At 45.2% G+C, this 17,133-nt stretch overlaps 1 protein-coding gene across 2 annotated transcripts in view; it reads left to right on the plus strand.

Annotated features, from left to right (window-relative positions):
* LOC129708798 (transcription factor E2F3-like) overlaps nt 1-17,133 on the plus strand; it is a 48,277-nt gene that overhangs the window by 13,962 nt on the left and 17,182 nt on the right. For both annotated transcript variants that reach the window (XM_055654793.1, XM_055654784.1), the window contains exon 2: nt 10,982-11,093. In XM_055654793.1, the coding sequence (XP_055510768.1) occupies nt 10,982-11,093 (112 nt within the window). The remainder of the gene's footprint in view (nt 1-10,981; nt 11,094-17,133) is intronic.

Consider the following 17,133-nt stretch of genomic DNA (forward strand, 5'->3'; position numbering starts at 1 on the left):
GTTTAGAGATGCAGCGTGGAAACAGGCCCTTCAGCCCACCAAGTTTGCGCCGACCTGCAATCCCCACACACTAGCACTATCCTACACACACTAGAGGCAATTTACAATTCTGCCAAACCAATTAATCTACATACCTGTACATCTTTGGAGTGTGGGAGGAAACTGGAGATCCCAGTGAGAACCCATGCAGGTCACGGGGAGAACGTACAAACTCCCTACAGACAGCACCCGTTGTCAGGATTGAACCTGGGTTTCTGGTCATGGGCAAGGTGAGCTGAAAGGCCTGTATCCATGCTGTATAGTTCTATACATTCATGTTCTAGGAGCAGAATTATAATAATAATAATAACTTTATTTATGGAGCACTTTAAAAACAACCCCTGTTGCCACAAAATGCTGTACATGAATAATCATGGACAAAAAATTATTACACGGCAATAAAAACACTAGAAGAGAAAGGAAAAACAATAAAATTAAAAACATTAAAAGCACTAAAACAGGAGCAAAGTCTCAAGCAGGGTCAAAAGCCAAGGAATATAAATGTGTTTTAAGATTGGTTTTGAAGATGGACAGTGAGGGGGCTGTCTGAGAAGGCTCTATCCCCTCTGAGCTTCCGCTTAGACCTCGGTACCTCCAGGAGCAACTGATCAGTGACCTGAGGCACCGGGCAGGAGCGTATGGATGAAGCACCTCAGAGAGGTAAGGCAGGGCGAGCCAAATTAAGCCATTTGGATCATCAAGTCTACTTTGCCGTTGAATCATGGCTGATCTATCTTTCCTTCTCAACCCATTCTCTTGCCTTCTCCCCATAACCCCGGACACCTGTACTAATCAAGAATCTGTCAGTCTGCGCCTTAAAAATGCCCAATGACTTGGCATTAACAGCCGTCTATGGCAGTGAATTCCACAGATTCGCCACCCACGACAGAAATTCTTCCTCATCTCCATTCTAAAGGTACATCTGTTTATTCTGAAGCTATGGCCTCTGCTCCTGAACTCTACCACTCGTGGAAACATCCTCTCCACATTCTCAATATCCAGGCCTTTTGCTATTCGCTATGTTTCAATGTCCTCCCCCTCATCCTTCTAAACTCCAGCAAGTATAGGCCTAGTGCTGTCAAATGTTCAATATATGTTAACCCAATAATTTTCTAAGCCTCCTCTGGAACCCTCTCCAACGCCAGCGCATCTTTCCTCAGATATGGGGCCCAAAACTGCTTACTATGTCTTTGTTCCAGCATACAAAGCAGAAGAGAGGACTGGAACAGTCATAGAATTGCAGAGCAAGAAACCGGGCCCTTCGGTTCAGCTTATCCACTGTGGATCCAGTGGTGGAGCAAGAACATGTACGAAGAAAAGAAAGAACATGTATGAAGCATGTACGAAGGAACTGTAGATGCTGGTCTAAAACAAAGATAGACGCAAAAAACTAGCTCGGCGGGAGAGGCAGCATCTCTGGAGAAAAGGAATGGGTGATGTTTCTCAAGAAGGGTCTCGGCCCGAAACATCACCCATTCCTTCTCCCCAGAGATGCTGCCTGTCCCGCTGAGTTACTCCCGCATTTTGTCTATCATGAGAAATTGGTACCTGACCTTTGGACATGTTTCTGAATTCCAGCAGTGACACAGCTTGCAGTTCACCAGGGAGCCTTTTGCAAAGCACATAACTTTGTAGTTTGGATCTTTTCTTTTCCAGGGTAATTTAAGGGAGCTCTTTCTGGTAAACTTAGAACATAGAGGAGAGGATGTTTCCACTAGTGGGAGAGTCTAGGACCAGAGGTTATAGTCTTGGAATTAAAGAACATACCTTTAGAAAGGAGATGAGGAAGAATTTATTTCGTCAGAGGGCAATGAATCTGTGGAATTCATCGCCACAGACGGCTGTGGAGCCCAAGCCAATGGATATTTTTAAGGCGGAGATTGACAGATTCTTGATTAGTACGTGTGTCGGGATATGGGATGAAGGCAGGAGAATGGGGTTGAGAGGGAAACATGGATCAGCCGTGATGAAATGGCGGAGTAGTTTAGTTTATTGTCACGTGTACAGAGGTACAGTGAAAGGCTTTTGTGTGTTATCAGTGGGAGGATACCACATGATTACAATGATTACACGGCCCGAAAAGTCGCCTATTTCCTTCGCTCCATAGATGCTGCCACACCCCGCTGAGTTTCTCCAGCATTTCTGTCTACCTTTGATTTTCCAGCATCTGCAGTTCCTTCTTAAGCATGATTACAATCAAGCTGTTTCGAGTGTGTAGATATGTGATAAGAGAATAACGTGTAGTGCAACTAAAGCCAGCCAAGTCCGATCAAGCATCAAGTCCCAGGGATCACCAATGAGGTAAATAGTAATTCAAGTCAAGTCAAGTCAAGTTTATTTGTCACATACACATACGAGATGTGCAGTGAAATGAAAGTGGCAATGCTCGCGGAACAACAAAACAACCAAACAAATTATAAACACAATCATAACACACATATTATTTTACATAATATGCACATAATCAGCACTTTATTTGAAGGGCCGAATGGCCTAGTTAATTGCCCCATATAAGCTAGTGCCATTTGAAGCAGGCCAGTTTCTCTTCAGATAATGCAGTTGGGTTGCTGTGTCGAGGGAGATTCCTTGCTGGGAGTGAATCCTTTGAAGCCGACGGATATTCTGCCAGGCTGCATCCACAATATTGGTTCATGAGCAATGCATGAACAGCGTAGGCAGCCAAGCAATAAACCTGGCAATAAAATCTGGAAATGTTACCCAGGAAATAAGAAGGCGCAATTGATCAAGTTGCCATTGATTATTTTACACAAGTTAAAAGCATCTGCAGTTCTCGCTGTTTTTGAATGATAATGCTAATGTGAGGCTGTTACTTATGTTGAAGCCATTGACTGGAATTGTTGGTTTGGGAAGAGGTGATAATGAAGGGACACAAGGACAGGAACAGTGGAACTAGTAGGATTATCCTTGATTATCTGCTGTCTTTGCTGAGGCAGCGTGAGGTATAAATGGAGTCAATGGAATGGAGGTTGGTTTGTGTGATGGTCTGGGCTGCGTCCACAATTCGCTGCAATTTCTTGCAGTCTTGGATGGAGTTGTCCCCAAACCATACTGTCTTCTTCTTCTTCGTCTTGTGTATGGCGTGCACAGCCTAAAGTTTTCGGACAACTTGTTCAATTTGATCTTATTTGATTGTGCACGCCGGGTTGATTGCATTCGTTGAAACAAGGCGGACCACGTGAAGGTTGCAATCTTCCACCCCAACCATGCTGTGATGCATCCTGATAAAATGCTTTCCCTGTCGCATCTGTAGATGTATAGCTACAGGTTTGCTTGCTCACTGTTCCGGTTCCTCAGTGCAAGCAAAGGGTCTGTTATCCTTTAGCAATCTGAATTACCATCCCCACCAGCACTCCTTATTTGGAGGCAGTGAATCATGAGCCTAAATGGCACCTATCCACATCCTCCACAGATGCTGCCTGATCTGCTGAGCTACTCCAGCACTGGTGAGTTCTAGTGCTCCCCATCTTTTGGCCTATTTGTAGCTCTGATGAAGCTACGTTTATGTTTGTGGGCGGGAATGATGATTGCCTGTGAATAAGGTAGACAAAAATGCTGGAGAAACTCAGCGGGTGAGGCCGCATCTATGCAGCGAAGGAAATAGGCGACGTTTTGGGTCGAGACCCTTCAGACTGATATGGGGGGGGAGGACGAAAGGAAGAGACGGAGACAGTGTGCTATGGGAGAGCTGGGAAGGAGGGGAAAGAAGGACAAAACAGGGACTACCTAAAATTGGAGAAGTCAATGTTCATACCGCTGGGGTGTGAACTACCCAAGCGAAATATGCGGTGCTGAGCCACCGGGAGATCAGGTTGGTTATTGCGAACTGAGCGGAGGAGTTGGGCGAAGCGATCGCCAAGCCTACGCTTGATCTCACCGATGTAGAGCAGCTAATGTCTAGAGTAGCGGATGCAATAGATGAGGTTGGAGGAGGTGCAGGTGAATCTCTGCTGCACCTGGAAAGTGCTTGGGTCCATGGATGGAGTCAAGGGGGGAGGTCTGTGAATAAAGTAAGTTGTATGTTGCAGGCATGAAGGGGAGAATTTTCAGATGATTAATTCCTGGAATGTTTCTTCTGTTGTGGAAGAGTCCAAGACCCAAGAAGTTGACAGTTTTTTCTTTTCACGTGCTGTTTCACCTAGATTTTCGCCAGCATTTTCTGTCTCGGCTGCACTCCTACAGTGGGTTAATGCAGTTTTATGTTGGGGATAGGAAAATCGAGAGCTAGAGGGCATAGGCTTAATGTGAGAGGAAAGATTTAATGGGACCCCGAGGGGCAAAATGTTTCTACATAGAGTGCTACACATGGATTGAGCCAGCCATGATCACATTGAATGGCAGTGCTGGCTCGAAGGGCCGAATGGCCTACTCCTGCACCTATTGTGTATTGAGCTGCCAGATTAATTATTTAAGGTACACAAAAAAGCTGGTGAAACTCAGCGGGTGCAGCAGCATCTATGGAGCGAAGGAAAAAAAATGCTGGATTAATTAGTTGGGGCAGATACACTCATGGCCGGTTCTCATGGTGCGACCTGACGCAAGATGTCACCAGACTGAAGTGGTCGTGGTCCAGCACGAGCTCCGCACGATATAACGGGGGATAGATAAAGAGTTCCCACGGTACTCGGCAATTCTGTCATTTGTGCGAGTGACTTGTCCGTCTCCCGATCTTTCCCGTTAATCGTGAATGAACATCGTGGACTGTAGTGTAGTTAATCACGTGGCACAAATGATGTCACTTTTTTTCACACACTATATAAATATCCTCCGTTCGTAGAATTGGCTCATTTGCAGACATGCCTATACAAAGTTGGTTCAAGTACAGGCTAGTTGTTATTTTCATTGACGCGCTGTATGCATTAGCGCAACATGTGCATCGAAAACGCTTGCGTGAAGGCAGAAAGGTGAGATTAATTAAAAAGAGAATTAAGAGGAAGTCTCACTGGGTTAAGCCCATGTTTCAACGGAGACCTCAATTTGGACAAAGATTCTCAAATAATGACAATTAGGTGGGACGTCCTCGATAGACACATGGTCCATTGGCGATATTGAGACCACCTTTTTTACTCGCCTTATGTCCCCTCTGTCAAGCTTCCGGGTTTACCGTTCGCAGGAGTTCCCACGGTACCCGCAAGAGTCATCACGGATATCGCACTGGCATCTGCGTTCATACAATGTTGCAACGCTCACCAAAAAGTGCTCAAGTCACTCTTGGAGAAATTCAAAAATGTTTTAATTTTCTCCCGACCGTACAAAGTTACACGACTGCCTGCCGTTAGCTCCACGGAGGTCCTCGGTGGTCCACGAATGCCGTACTGTTATCACAGGAGGTTCCCACGATGTTAAACTCTTGTTAAGTCTTGCGTCAGGTTACACCGTGAGAAAGCCCTTTAACAACATTAGAGACAAATTTGGAAGGAACACGTTTGAGAGACGTGTCAAATGTTGAAAATGGGTCAAGCGTAGATGGGCACTTTGGTGTCGACCAGATGGGCCTGTTTACATGCCGTATGGCTCTATGGATGGGGTTATGAAAGTTTGTGATTGGTAGCTATGCAGCATGGAAACGGGCGCCAGTGCGCAACTTGCCCATGCTGACCAAGATCCCTCATCTACACATGTCTCAACTCAACACGTTTGGCCCATGCCCCTTAACACTCAGTCTGGCTTCAGGACTGCTGATGCAGGATTCCAAAGAAGTTAATCTGCAAGTCGAATCGGCAGTAAAGAAAGTAAACTTAATGCTAACATTTATTTCAAGAGGGCTTGTATACAAAAACAGGAATGTAATGTTGAGGCTCTATAAGACCGCATTTGGAATATTGTGAGCACTTTTGGGCACCATATCTGAGGAAGGATGTGCTGGCTCTGGAGAAGGTCCAGAGGAGGTTTACAAGAACGATCCCAGGAATTAGTAGGTTAACCTACAGGCACTGGGCCTGTACTCGCTGGAGTTTAGAAGAATGAGGGGGGTATCATTGAAACATACAGAATAGTGAAAGGCATAGATGGAGTGGATGTGGAGAGGATGTTTCCACTAGTGGGAGAGTCCAGGACTACAGGTCATAGCCTCAGAATCGAAGGATGTTCCTTTAGGAAGGAGATGAGAAGGAATTTCTTTAGTCAGAGGGTGGTGAACCTGTGGAATTCTTTGCCACAGAAGGCTGGATGCCAAGTCAGTGGTATTTTTAAAGCAGAGATAGATAGATTCTTGATTAGTACAGGTGTCATGAGTTGCGGGGAGAAAGCAGGAGAATGGGGTTGGGAGGGAGAGATAGATCAGCCATCATTGAATGGCTTAGTAGACCTAATGGGCAGAATGGCCTAATTCTGCTCGTATCACGTGACCTTATGACCGTTTCTATTGAGGCACAATTATGTCGCAGCAAGAAACTTAGCTTTTCATTTTGCTTCATCATTTGTCCTATCTTTCTCCACTTCCAAGCCCCTATTTGAAGGAATACAGTGGCAAAGTAACTGCGGGTTAGGCAACATCGCTGCAAGACATGGTGATGCAGCAGCGGTAGAGTTGCTGCCATACAATGCCAGAGAGCCGGGTTCGATCCTGACTATGGATGCTGTCTGTACGGAGTTTGTACGTTTTCCCAGTGACCTGCGTTTATTTTCTCTGGGAGCTCCAGTTACCTCCCACACTCCAATGACGTCCATGTTTGTAGCTTAAATGGCTTCGGTAAAATTGTAAATTGTTCTTAGTTTATGTAGGATAGTGCTAATGTGTGGGGATCGCTGGTTGGCTTGGACTCGGTGGGTCGAAGGGTCGGTTTCCCCACTGTATCTCTAAACTAAACTAAAACGGACATAGAAAGGCAATGTTTTAGGTCGGGTCCCTTCTTCACATGCAGAGTCTTCCAGAGATGCTGCCTGACCTGCTGAGTTACTCCAGCACTTTGTGGTCAATGCAAGATTCCAGCATCTGCAGTTCCTTGTGGCGTCTATTTGAATGGTTTTGTTTGACCATATTAAGTAATGCTATAATTATTTGTAGGGACGAACTGCAGTTGCTGGTATAAACGGAAGACAGACAGAAAACAGGCAGGTAGAAGGGTCTCAACAGCAAACATCACCTATTCATTTTCTCCAGAGATGCTGCCTGACCCGCTGAGTTACTCCAGCTTGTTGTGTCTGTCTTCATGTGATCATATTACTTCATAGGTGACAGGAGCATAATTAGGCCATTTGGCCCATCAAGCCCACTACTCCATTCAATCGTGGCTGATCTATCTTTCCCTCTGAATCCTATTCTCCTGCCTTCTCCCCATAACCTCTGACACCTGTACTAATCAAGAATCTATCTATCTCTGCCATAAAAAGATCCACGGACTTGGCCTTCACAGCCGTCTGTGGCAATGAAGCCATTGTGTTTTAGCTTACTTGAATACAATCACATTTTGGAAAATGAGCTGGTTTACAATTAATTAAAGTGATTCCAGGTGCTGTGACGATATCCAATCAGTAATTATTCTTGTCCCAAGGTTTTATTTGCAGATTAAGATGTTTATGGTTAATTAGATTGAACAAAAACATATAGATCTGCACTTGTAATGTTCATTGCCTGAGAAGAAATGCAGTAATTAGTTATTTACTTGAAGAATCCAGTGTATTAATGCAGGTTGACTGTCCTGTTCACAATCCATCGCCAGTGATAGTGGTGCACAACAGGCCATTCGAGTTTACCTCCACCTTGGTTTGTTCTCATTACCTGAATGTTTGAGCTCTTTAATTCTCAAACTGTAACCATATAACCATATAACAATTGCAGCACGGAAACAGGCCATCTCGGCCCTACAAGTCTGTGCGGAACAACGTAGGATATTCCAAAGATAGACAAAGTGCTGGAGTAACTCAGCAGGTCAGGCAGCATCTCTGGAGATTCAGGATAGGTGATGTTTCAATTCGGGGCCCTTCTTCAAAAGCGACATGAATCGTCATGTAGCCCATATAGTTATATAATAACTGGTTTCGAGTTTGATTGGAATTGTGCAATTCTCAGATTTTACCACCAAGTTTGAGCTACATGGTATTCCTTTGAAAGTCAACCTTGTTTAGAAAGGAACTGCATATGCTGGTTTAAATTGGAGATAGACACAAAATGATGGTGTAATTCAGCGGGACAGGCAGCATCTCTGGAGAGAAGCCATGGGTGATGTTTCAGGTCGAGACCCTTCTTAACCTTAAATGGAAATGATCTCGACCCAAAAGAGCGCCTGTCCCACAGAGCTTATCCAGCATTTTGTGTCTATCTTTGTGAAGTTTAATCTTGTTCCTGTTGATGTCATTGTGCATTTTGGAGTTTTTCCAAGAGGGTTTGTGGAACCAAACAACTGCAGATGCTGATTTATTCCAAAGATAGACAAAGTGCTGGAGTAACTCAGCAGGTCAGGCAGCATCTCTGGAGATTCAGGATAGGTGATGTTTCAATTCGGGGCCCTTCTTCAGAAGCGACATGAATCGTCACCTATCCTTTCTCTCCAGAGATGCTGCATGACCCGTTGAGTTACTCCAGAACTTTGTCTACCTACAAGAGGGCTTATTGGCATATGGTCTGGTTAAAAACCGGATCAATGAAAATCTTACCTGGTGATGATTTAAATGGACATTAGAGCCAAAAGGACAAAAAGGACAAATGATGTAATATGTCAGTTATTCTAAGTAAACTCGGCCATGACGGTACAAAAATCCATATTATGCAGAGCAACCGTAGTCGTGCACAGTCTATAGTGGTTCTGTGCTGAGGTGGGGTTGTGGTTAATTTTGTGTTTGGTGCTTCAAAAACCTGCTGGTTGATGGGCGGAGGCTGTTCTGGAATGTGCAGATAATGGTTTTTGGGCTCCTGTGCCACCTTCCTGGCCACTCGTTCTGCATCCCCTGACCAGCTCTGCTCTCTTCAGTCGCTGCTTATATGCACGATAAAGGAGCAGAGCCAGGTGATCTAAATGTTTCCGGAGCAAGGGTGAAGTTTGCCGTGAGAGGAGTCTCTCATGGTGCATCAGTTGTTGTGTTTGATCCAGTGGCACTGCAGGGGATGTGCTAATGGAACCTTGGAAGAGTCCTCACCCAGCCAGCCTTATGGAAGTCACAGTTATAGTCGGGCAGAGTGGAAACAGGCCCTTCGGCCCAACATGTCCCATCTACACTCGGCCCGCCTACCCGCGTTTGGCCCATATCCCTCCAAGTCTATCCTATCCATGTACCTTGCCTCAACTAAAACCACCGGGTGGCTGCAGGAATGGCTGCCTCGTCAACTATCTGTCTGTCCCTTCCTTCTCTGTTAAATGTATGTTTTTAGTGTTCTTTAGCTTGTTCTATGTGGGGGGGGGGGGGGGGGGAGGAGGAGTTTGGGGGAAACATTTTTTAAATCTCTCGCCTCGACGAATTCCGATTTTGTCCGGATCGCATCTCCGTCAACACTGTGGCCTAACATCGAGGAGCTGGAGGTCTTTGCTGGAGACCGACTTCTGGAGCTCCAACTGCGGGAGCCTGTGGACTTTAACATTGTGGAGCTTGCGGTCTTTGGTTATAGACAATAGGTGCAGGAGTAGCCAGCACCGCCATTCAATATGATCCTGGCTGATCATCCCCAATCAGTACCTCGTTCCTGCTTTCTCCCCATATCCCCTGACGCCGCTATCTTTAAGCCCTATCTAGCTCTCTCTTGCAAGTATCCAGAGAATCTGCCTCCACCGCCCTCTGAGGCAGAGAACTCACAACTCTCTGTGTGAAAAAGTGTTTCCTCATCTCCGTTATAAATGGCTTACCCCTTATTCTTATACTGTGGCCCCTGGTTCTGGACTCGCCCAACATCGGGAACATTAGAGATGGACATTGGGAGCTCCAATCCGCGGGAGCTTCGATCGCCTCGACAGATTGTTCGATTGCGGGAGAAAAATGAGGGAAGAAGATTAGACTTAATTGCCTTCCATCACAGTGAGGAATGTGGGGAATCTGCTGTGGTGGTTGTTCATGTTAACTTATGTAGTTGTGTGTCTTGTTGCTTTTTTTGAAAGTATGGCTGTATGGTAATACGACTATCATTGTACCTTAATTGGTACATGTGACAATAAAAGGCGTTTGAAACCTTTGAACCATAGAACTACTTCCTCTGCATTGATGTAGAAGGCATCGGAACATGCTGCCTGGTGTTTGTTGACCATGGCTTATAATTCGAGTGTCAGTCGAACATCTGCCTGGGGTGGGTTGTAGACGGCAGTCATGATGATGGAAGTGATTTCCCTTGGGAGATAGAAGGTGCGGCACCTCACTGCTAGATGTTCCAGCGAAGGGGGTGGGTTGCTGAGTTGCAGACGTTGAACATGACCGCCATGTCTGAGCACAACAAAGGGTTTACCGAGGGGCAGACACTGCCAACTTTATCATAAGACCACCACCTAGCTCATCCTTTTGCTGATAGCTCTGTCCAGTCCACGCGATAAATCGAGATCTGTGTGTGTTTGGGGAGCGTGGGATATGCCATGTTTCTGAAACAAGGTACACAGCATTCCCTCTAGTCCTCAATCATCTTTTTCAGGGGCTTTAGACTGGCCAAGAGGTGTTGGGGATGGTCTCACTCCTTTGAGAGATACAGCGTGGAAACGGGCCCTTCGGCCCACGGAGTCTGCGATCCCCGTACATTAGTACTGTGCTGCACACTTGGAACGATTTTACCATAATGTTTTTTCACCCAAGCCAAATTAACCTACAGGCCTGTAAGTCTTTGGAGGGTGGGAGGAAACCGGAGCACACGAGGAAAACCCATGCTGGCACGGGAGAAGGTACACATTCCGTACAAACAGCACCCGCAGTCGGGATCAAACCCGGGTCTCTGACGCTGCATTCGCTGTAAGGCAGCAACTCTGCCACTGTGCCACCATGACCGCCCTCATTAGATTGTTTTTCATTGCTACAGGCAAAAAGAAGATTGGCATTGGATGAAAGTGACCATCATTATCTGACTGCTGACATGTGCACCCCAAAAGGAAAAGGAAGGGGTGCAATGAGAAGCCCAAGTAGTCCAAGAAGTAAGTATAATCTGGTTGTACCTTGTGTATTCAATGTTTTGTTTCGGTCATAAATGATAGGAGCAGAATTAGGCCATTCGGCCCATCCAGTCTATTCCGCCATTCAATCATGGTTGATCTATCTCTCCCCCATAACTCCATTTTCCTCCCCTCTCCACATAACCCCTGATACCTGTACTAATCAAGAATCTATCTGTCATTGCTTTAAAAATATCCATTGACTTCGACTCTACAGCTTTCTGTGGCAAGGAATTCCACAGACTCACCACCCTCTGACTAAAGAAATTCCTCTAATCTTCTTAAAGGAGCGTCCTTTAATTCTGAGGCTATGACCTCAACTCTCCCACTAGTGGAAACATCCTCTCCACATCCACTCTATCCAAGACTTTCACTATTTGGTACTTTTCAATGAGGTTCCCCCAAACTCCAGCGAGTACACGCTCATCATATGTTAACCCACTCATTCCTGGTATTCTTGTAAACCTCCTCTGGAGACTCTCCAAGGCCAGCACATCCTTCCTCAAATATGGTGCCCAAAATTGCTGACAATACCAATGAGCCTGCACTACTTTACAGGACATTTACACTAATCGCCTTATTTTTTTCTTTGTTTTATGTTAGCTGAGAAATACATGATAATAATTTCCTTTTATGTTTATTTATTGCACTATTATTTATTGATTTGTTTTCAATATATATTAAAGCAAATATATATATCTATATTACTAAATCTCTGATCTTGACCGCTTTTGGCCCACTGCTGCGATTTCTGACAGAACGCCGCCACCTACGGCCGTCATTTTTTGGCCACCTCGCTCAGAGCCCCTCTCAGCCTTACGGGTGCGGAGGATTTTTCCCATTGATGACAAATCGGAGAGATATTAATGTTTTTTTAAAAATCACCATTCTCTCTGCTGCCCCTGCTGGAGGGAGTGGGAGGGACTATAAAACCAGGAAGTGGTGTGCCTCATTCAGATGGATGAAGCCAAGGGTCACGTCTCTCTGAGCTCTGAATAACACTGAACAAATGTCTACACAACAGTGAGTACCCTTAATGTGGTTTAAAAATGAAAATATGGTTTGTTTGAAGTAAAAAGGCACTGCCTGCAAATGGTTGTTTGGGAGCTTTGGCTTGAAGTTGAAACATAGAAACATAGAAATTAGGTGCAGGAGTAGGCCATTCGACCCTTCGAGCCTGCACCGTCATTCAATATGATCATGGCTGATCATCCAACTCAGTATCCCGTACCTGCCTTCTCTCCATACCCCCTGATCCACTTAGCCACAAGGGCCACATCTAACTCCCTCTTAAATATAGCCAATGAACTGGCCTCAACTACCCTCTGTGGCAGAGAGTTCCAGAGATTCACCACTCTCTGTGTGAAAAAAGTTCTTCTCATCTCGGTTTTTTTTAAAGGATTTCCCCCCTTATCCTTAAGCTGTGACCCCCTTGTCCTGGACTTCCCCAACATCGGGAACAATCTTCCTGCATCTAGCCTGTCCAACCCCTTAAGAATTTTGTAAATTTCAATAAGATCCCCTCTCAATCTCCTAAATTCTAGAGAGTATAAACCAAGTCTATCCAGTCTTTCTTCATAAGACAGTCCTGACATCCCAGGAATCAGTGTGGTGAGCCGTCTCTGCACTCCCTCTATGGCAATAATGTCCTTCCTCAGATTTGGAGACCAAAACTGTACGCAATACTCCAGGTGTGGTCTCACCAAGACCCTGTACAACTGCAGTAGAACCTCTCTGCTCCTATACTCAAATCCTTTTGCAATGAAAGCTAACATACCATTCGCTTTCTTTACTGCCTGCTGCACCTGCATGCCTACCTTCAATGACTGGTGTACCATGACACCCAGGTCTCGCTGCATCTCCCCCTTTCCCAATCGGCCACCATTTAGATAATAGTCTGCTTTCCCGTTTTCGCCACCAAAATGGATAACGTCACATTTATCCACATTGAAAGGCATTACTTACTGCAAATGGTGACTTGGGAGCTTTGGTTGAAAGGCACCACTTACTGCCACTGGTGGTTTGGGAGCTTTGGCTTGAAGTTGAAAGGCACTACTTACTGCAAATGGTGGCTTGGGTGCTTTGGCTTGAAGTTGAAAGGCACTACTTACTGCAAATGGTGGCTTGGGTGCTTTGGGTGCTTTGCTTGAAGTTGAAAGGCACTAGGTTTCACCCTGTATGAAATGGTATGAAGATGCATTTGAATTTGGTGGCCTTGGACCCTGCTTGAAGTGGAATGAAACTGCACTTGAATTTGGCGACCTTGCATCCTGCTTGAAGTGGTATGAAATTGCACTGAATTTGGTGGCCTTGCGCCCTGCTGGAAGTGATATGAAACTGCACTTGAATTCGGTGGCCATGCACCTGCTTGAAGTGGTTGGAAACTGCACGAATTCGGTGACCTTGCACCCTGTTCATAGTGGTAAGAAACTGCACTTGAATTTGGTGCCCTTGCACCCTGCTTGAAATGGTAGGAACATGGATTTGAATTTACTGCACATTAACACTATCCTACGCACACTGGGGAGAATTTCTAATAATGCCAATTTGTACATCTTTGGAGTGGGGGAGGAAACCGGAACACCAGGAGAAAACCCATGCAGGTCACGGGGAGAACGTACAAACACCGTATAGTCCAGATCGAATCCGGGTCTCTGGTGCTGCAAGGCAGCAACTCTACCGCTGTGCCACCGTGCCGCCCCGTCATGCTGGGGATATCAGCGTAAATTTTTCAAACATTGAATCTGGGGTCAACCTTTAGTTTGGTTGCAGGAGTTTTCCACGAAAAGAGCATGAGGTGCAATATTAAAGTAACTGGGTGGCTCTGCAATTGCTGTAAACTTGATGGCCAGCGGTAAGCAGCATTCTGGCAGATTTCCTGTTTCACTTTTAAGCTCAAAAAATCTTTTAATACCTTTAAGTCAAACAAATTTCAGTTTTCAACTTCTGCTTGGTTTTAATGAAACGTTGTTTAAATACACGTTGACATGAGAGTTTAGTTTGGAAAGATTATTTGGGTAATTTGAGTTTCTTGCTCAGCAGTTAAAGTTCAATTATCGAGCCTGCTCTCATGATGTGTTGTGAGCTGTAAAAATATTGTTTTGGATAGGGTTCAGTGCCATTTGCTGACTTCAATACTAGGGAATGTCACTGACTCCAAATAAATTATTTATTGCATTCAAATGCAATTTTAATTTGGGCCATCTGAAAATGAGTTCTTAGTTGGTCAAAGATAGACACAAAACGCTGGAGTAACTCAGCGGCGTCAGACGAGATCGATGAGATGTTTTGGGTCAGGACCATTCAGAGGGGTGGCTGGGGAGAGAACTGGGGGAGAAGGAGGGCTGGATGAAACACGGCTGGCAACAAATGCCCGTAGGTGACGGGGTTCCCTGATAGGGAGATTGTTGGATAGAAACAGAGATGTGAGCTACAGAAGCCCATAGTTGTGAACTGTAAAGCTTGTTTAGTTTAGAGATACAATGCGGAAACAAGCCCTTCAGCCCACGGAGTCTGCGCCGACCAGCCATCCCCGCACATTAACACTATCCTACACGCACTAGGGACAATTTACACTTACACCAAGCCAATTAACCTACATACCTGTACGTCTTTGGAGTGTGGGAGGAAACCGAAGATCTCGGAGAAAATCAACGCAGTATCGGGGAGAACGTACAAACTCCGTACAGGCAGCACCCGTAGTTGGGATCGAACCCGGGTCTTTAGCGCTGAAAGCTTGTTGAAATACTTTTTCTTTCAGGGGTGGGGGGGTGGGGAGAAGAAGAGAGCAACGTGAGGTCAGCCAGGGTGGGGCATTCAGCAAAGCAGAGTCTGCGCATGGTCTCACCGATGTTCAGGGGCCCACATCGAGGTTGATAAGGGCAGGGATGTAGATGTTGTATACATGGATTTCAACAAGGCATATGACACTGTTCCACATGGTCGGCTGCTCTGAGAGGCTGGATCGCATGGGATCCAAGGTGAGATTACTCTCTGTTCAAATTTTAGAAGAGATTTTTGACATGAAATGTTAACCTTGTTTCTCTTTCCACAGCTGCTACCTGATTTGCGGAGTATTTCCAGCATTTCAGTTAATTTAGATTTCCAGCAGCTGCAGTCTTATTCAGTTTGGAAAACTAACGTTGTTTTCCTTCCTAATTACAGTACCCTGTAGGTTAACCTTCAGTTATTTGCAGACAAGGACACTAAGTCTCTCAACACTCTAAATGTCTTGGCATTAAAATAAAAAACTTTTTTTTAAATTGGAACATGGAGTAGTACAAGGGACCAGCCCTTCAGCCCACAATAACATGATGCCAAAACTAGCTCTTACCTGCCTGCACATAATCCCTTTGTTCCCCATATATACGTGCCTATCCAAAAGTGTCAGCAAATGCTGCTATCATATTTGCCTCTTAATTATTCTGTTTTCGGGATATGAAAATAAAACATTCTTGATTCAACTCGACCACCAACCCTGGCAGCACAGTCTAGGCACTCGCCACCCTCAAGAATCTATCTGTCTCTGCCTTAAATATATCTATTGACTTGGCCTCCACAGCCTTCTGTGGCAAAAAGTAAAACTTGCCCTGTATACCTCCTTTAAACTTTGCCCCTCTCACCTTAAAGTTATGCCTCTAGTGTTTGATTTTTTTGGGGGGGAAAGGTTCTGACTCTCTCTCTCCTACCTATACACCTCATTGTTTTATATTCTTCCATCAGGTCTTCCCGCAACGTCTGGCGTTCCAGAGAAAACAATCCGGACCTCTCCCAGTAGCTAATACCCACTAATCCAGTCGACGTTCTGATAAACCATTTATGCACCATTTGCAAAGCATCCACATCCTCCCTGTAATGGGACAACCAGAGCTGCACGCAGTACTCCCAATATGGTTTAACCACAGATAGACATAAAATGCTGGAGTAACTCAGCGGGACAGGCAGCATCTCTGGAGGGAAGGAATGTGTGACGTTTCGGGTCGAGACCCTTTAGACACGAAATGCAACTCATTCCTTCTCTTCAGAGATGCTGACTGTCCCGCTGAGTTAGTCCAGCATTTTGTGTCTATTTTTGGTTTAATCAATCAATCAATCAATCAACCTTTATTGTCATCTTGCAAGCAACAGTTGTTACAGTGCAAAATGAAAAGACGTTTCCCAGTGAATAGCGGAGCATCGCACATGAAATTTAAACACTTCACACATAATAACACTAAAAACAATCCAGTTCCTGATGGAACAGTATAAATAGTTAAAAGCAGGTAAAAAAAACAAAAAAAAACACAATGTTAAAATTCAATAAACCAATCATAAAAAATGTCCGGGGCCGCTGATTTGAGTGGCCAGTGCCAGTATTAAAGTGTCCGTGCCAGCCGCAGAGTCAAGTCAAGTGACTGGGTGCAGAGTGACTGTTTAGCAGCCTCACAGCCTGTGGTAGGAAGCTGTTTAGCAGCCTCGTAGTCCGGGCTTTGATGCTTCGATATCTCTTGCCTGATGGCAGGAGATCCAGGTGTGCGTGGAGGGGGTGCAGTTTGTCCTTGGCAATTCTCTGTGCTTTCTTCAGACAGCGGCTCTCAATCATTAAAACTGCATCTGCACAGTTCTTTATAGCTGCATCATGACTTTTGTACCCTGTGAAGGCGTATCATTAGCTGACTTTACCACTCTATCCAATTGTGTTGCTGCTTTCAGGGTGCTATGGACATGGACAAATAAAATTCTTAAGGGATTGGACAGACTAGATGCAGGAAAAATGTTCCCGAATGTTGAGGGAGTCCAGAACCAGGGGTCACAGTTTAAGAATGAGAGGTATGCCATTTAGGACTGAGATGAGCAAAAACCTTTTCACCCAGAGTTGTGAATCTGTGGAATTCTCTGCCACAGAAGGCAGTGGTGGCCAATTCACTGGATGTCTTCAAGAGAGAGTTAGATATAGCTATTATGGCTAATGGAATCAAGGGATATGGGGAGAAAGCAGGAATGGGGTACTGATTTTGGATGATCAGCCATGATCTTATTGAAT

This window comes from Leucoraja erinacea, chromosome 2 (genome assembly GCF_028641065.1).
Source record: "Leucoraja erinacea ecotype New England chromosome 2, Leri_hhj_1, whole genome shotgun sequence".
NCBI classification, from domain to species: domain Eukaryota; kingdom Metazoa; phylum Chordata; class Chondrichthyes; order Rajiformes; family Rajidae; genus Leucoraja; species Leucoraja erinaceus.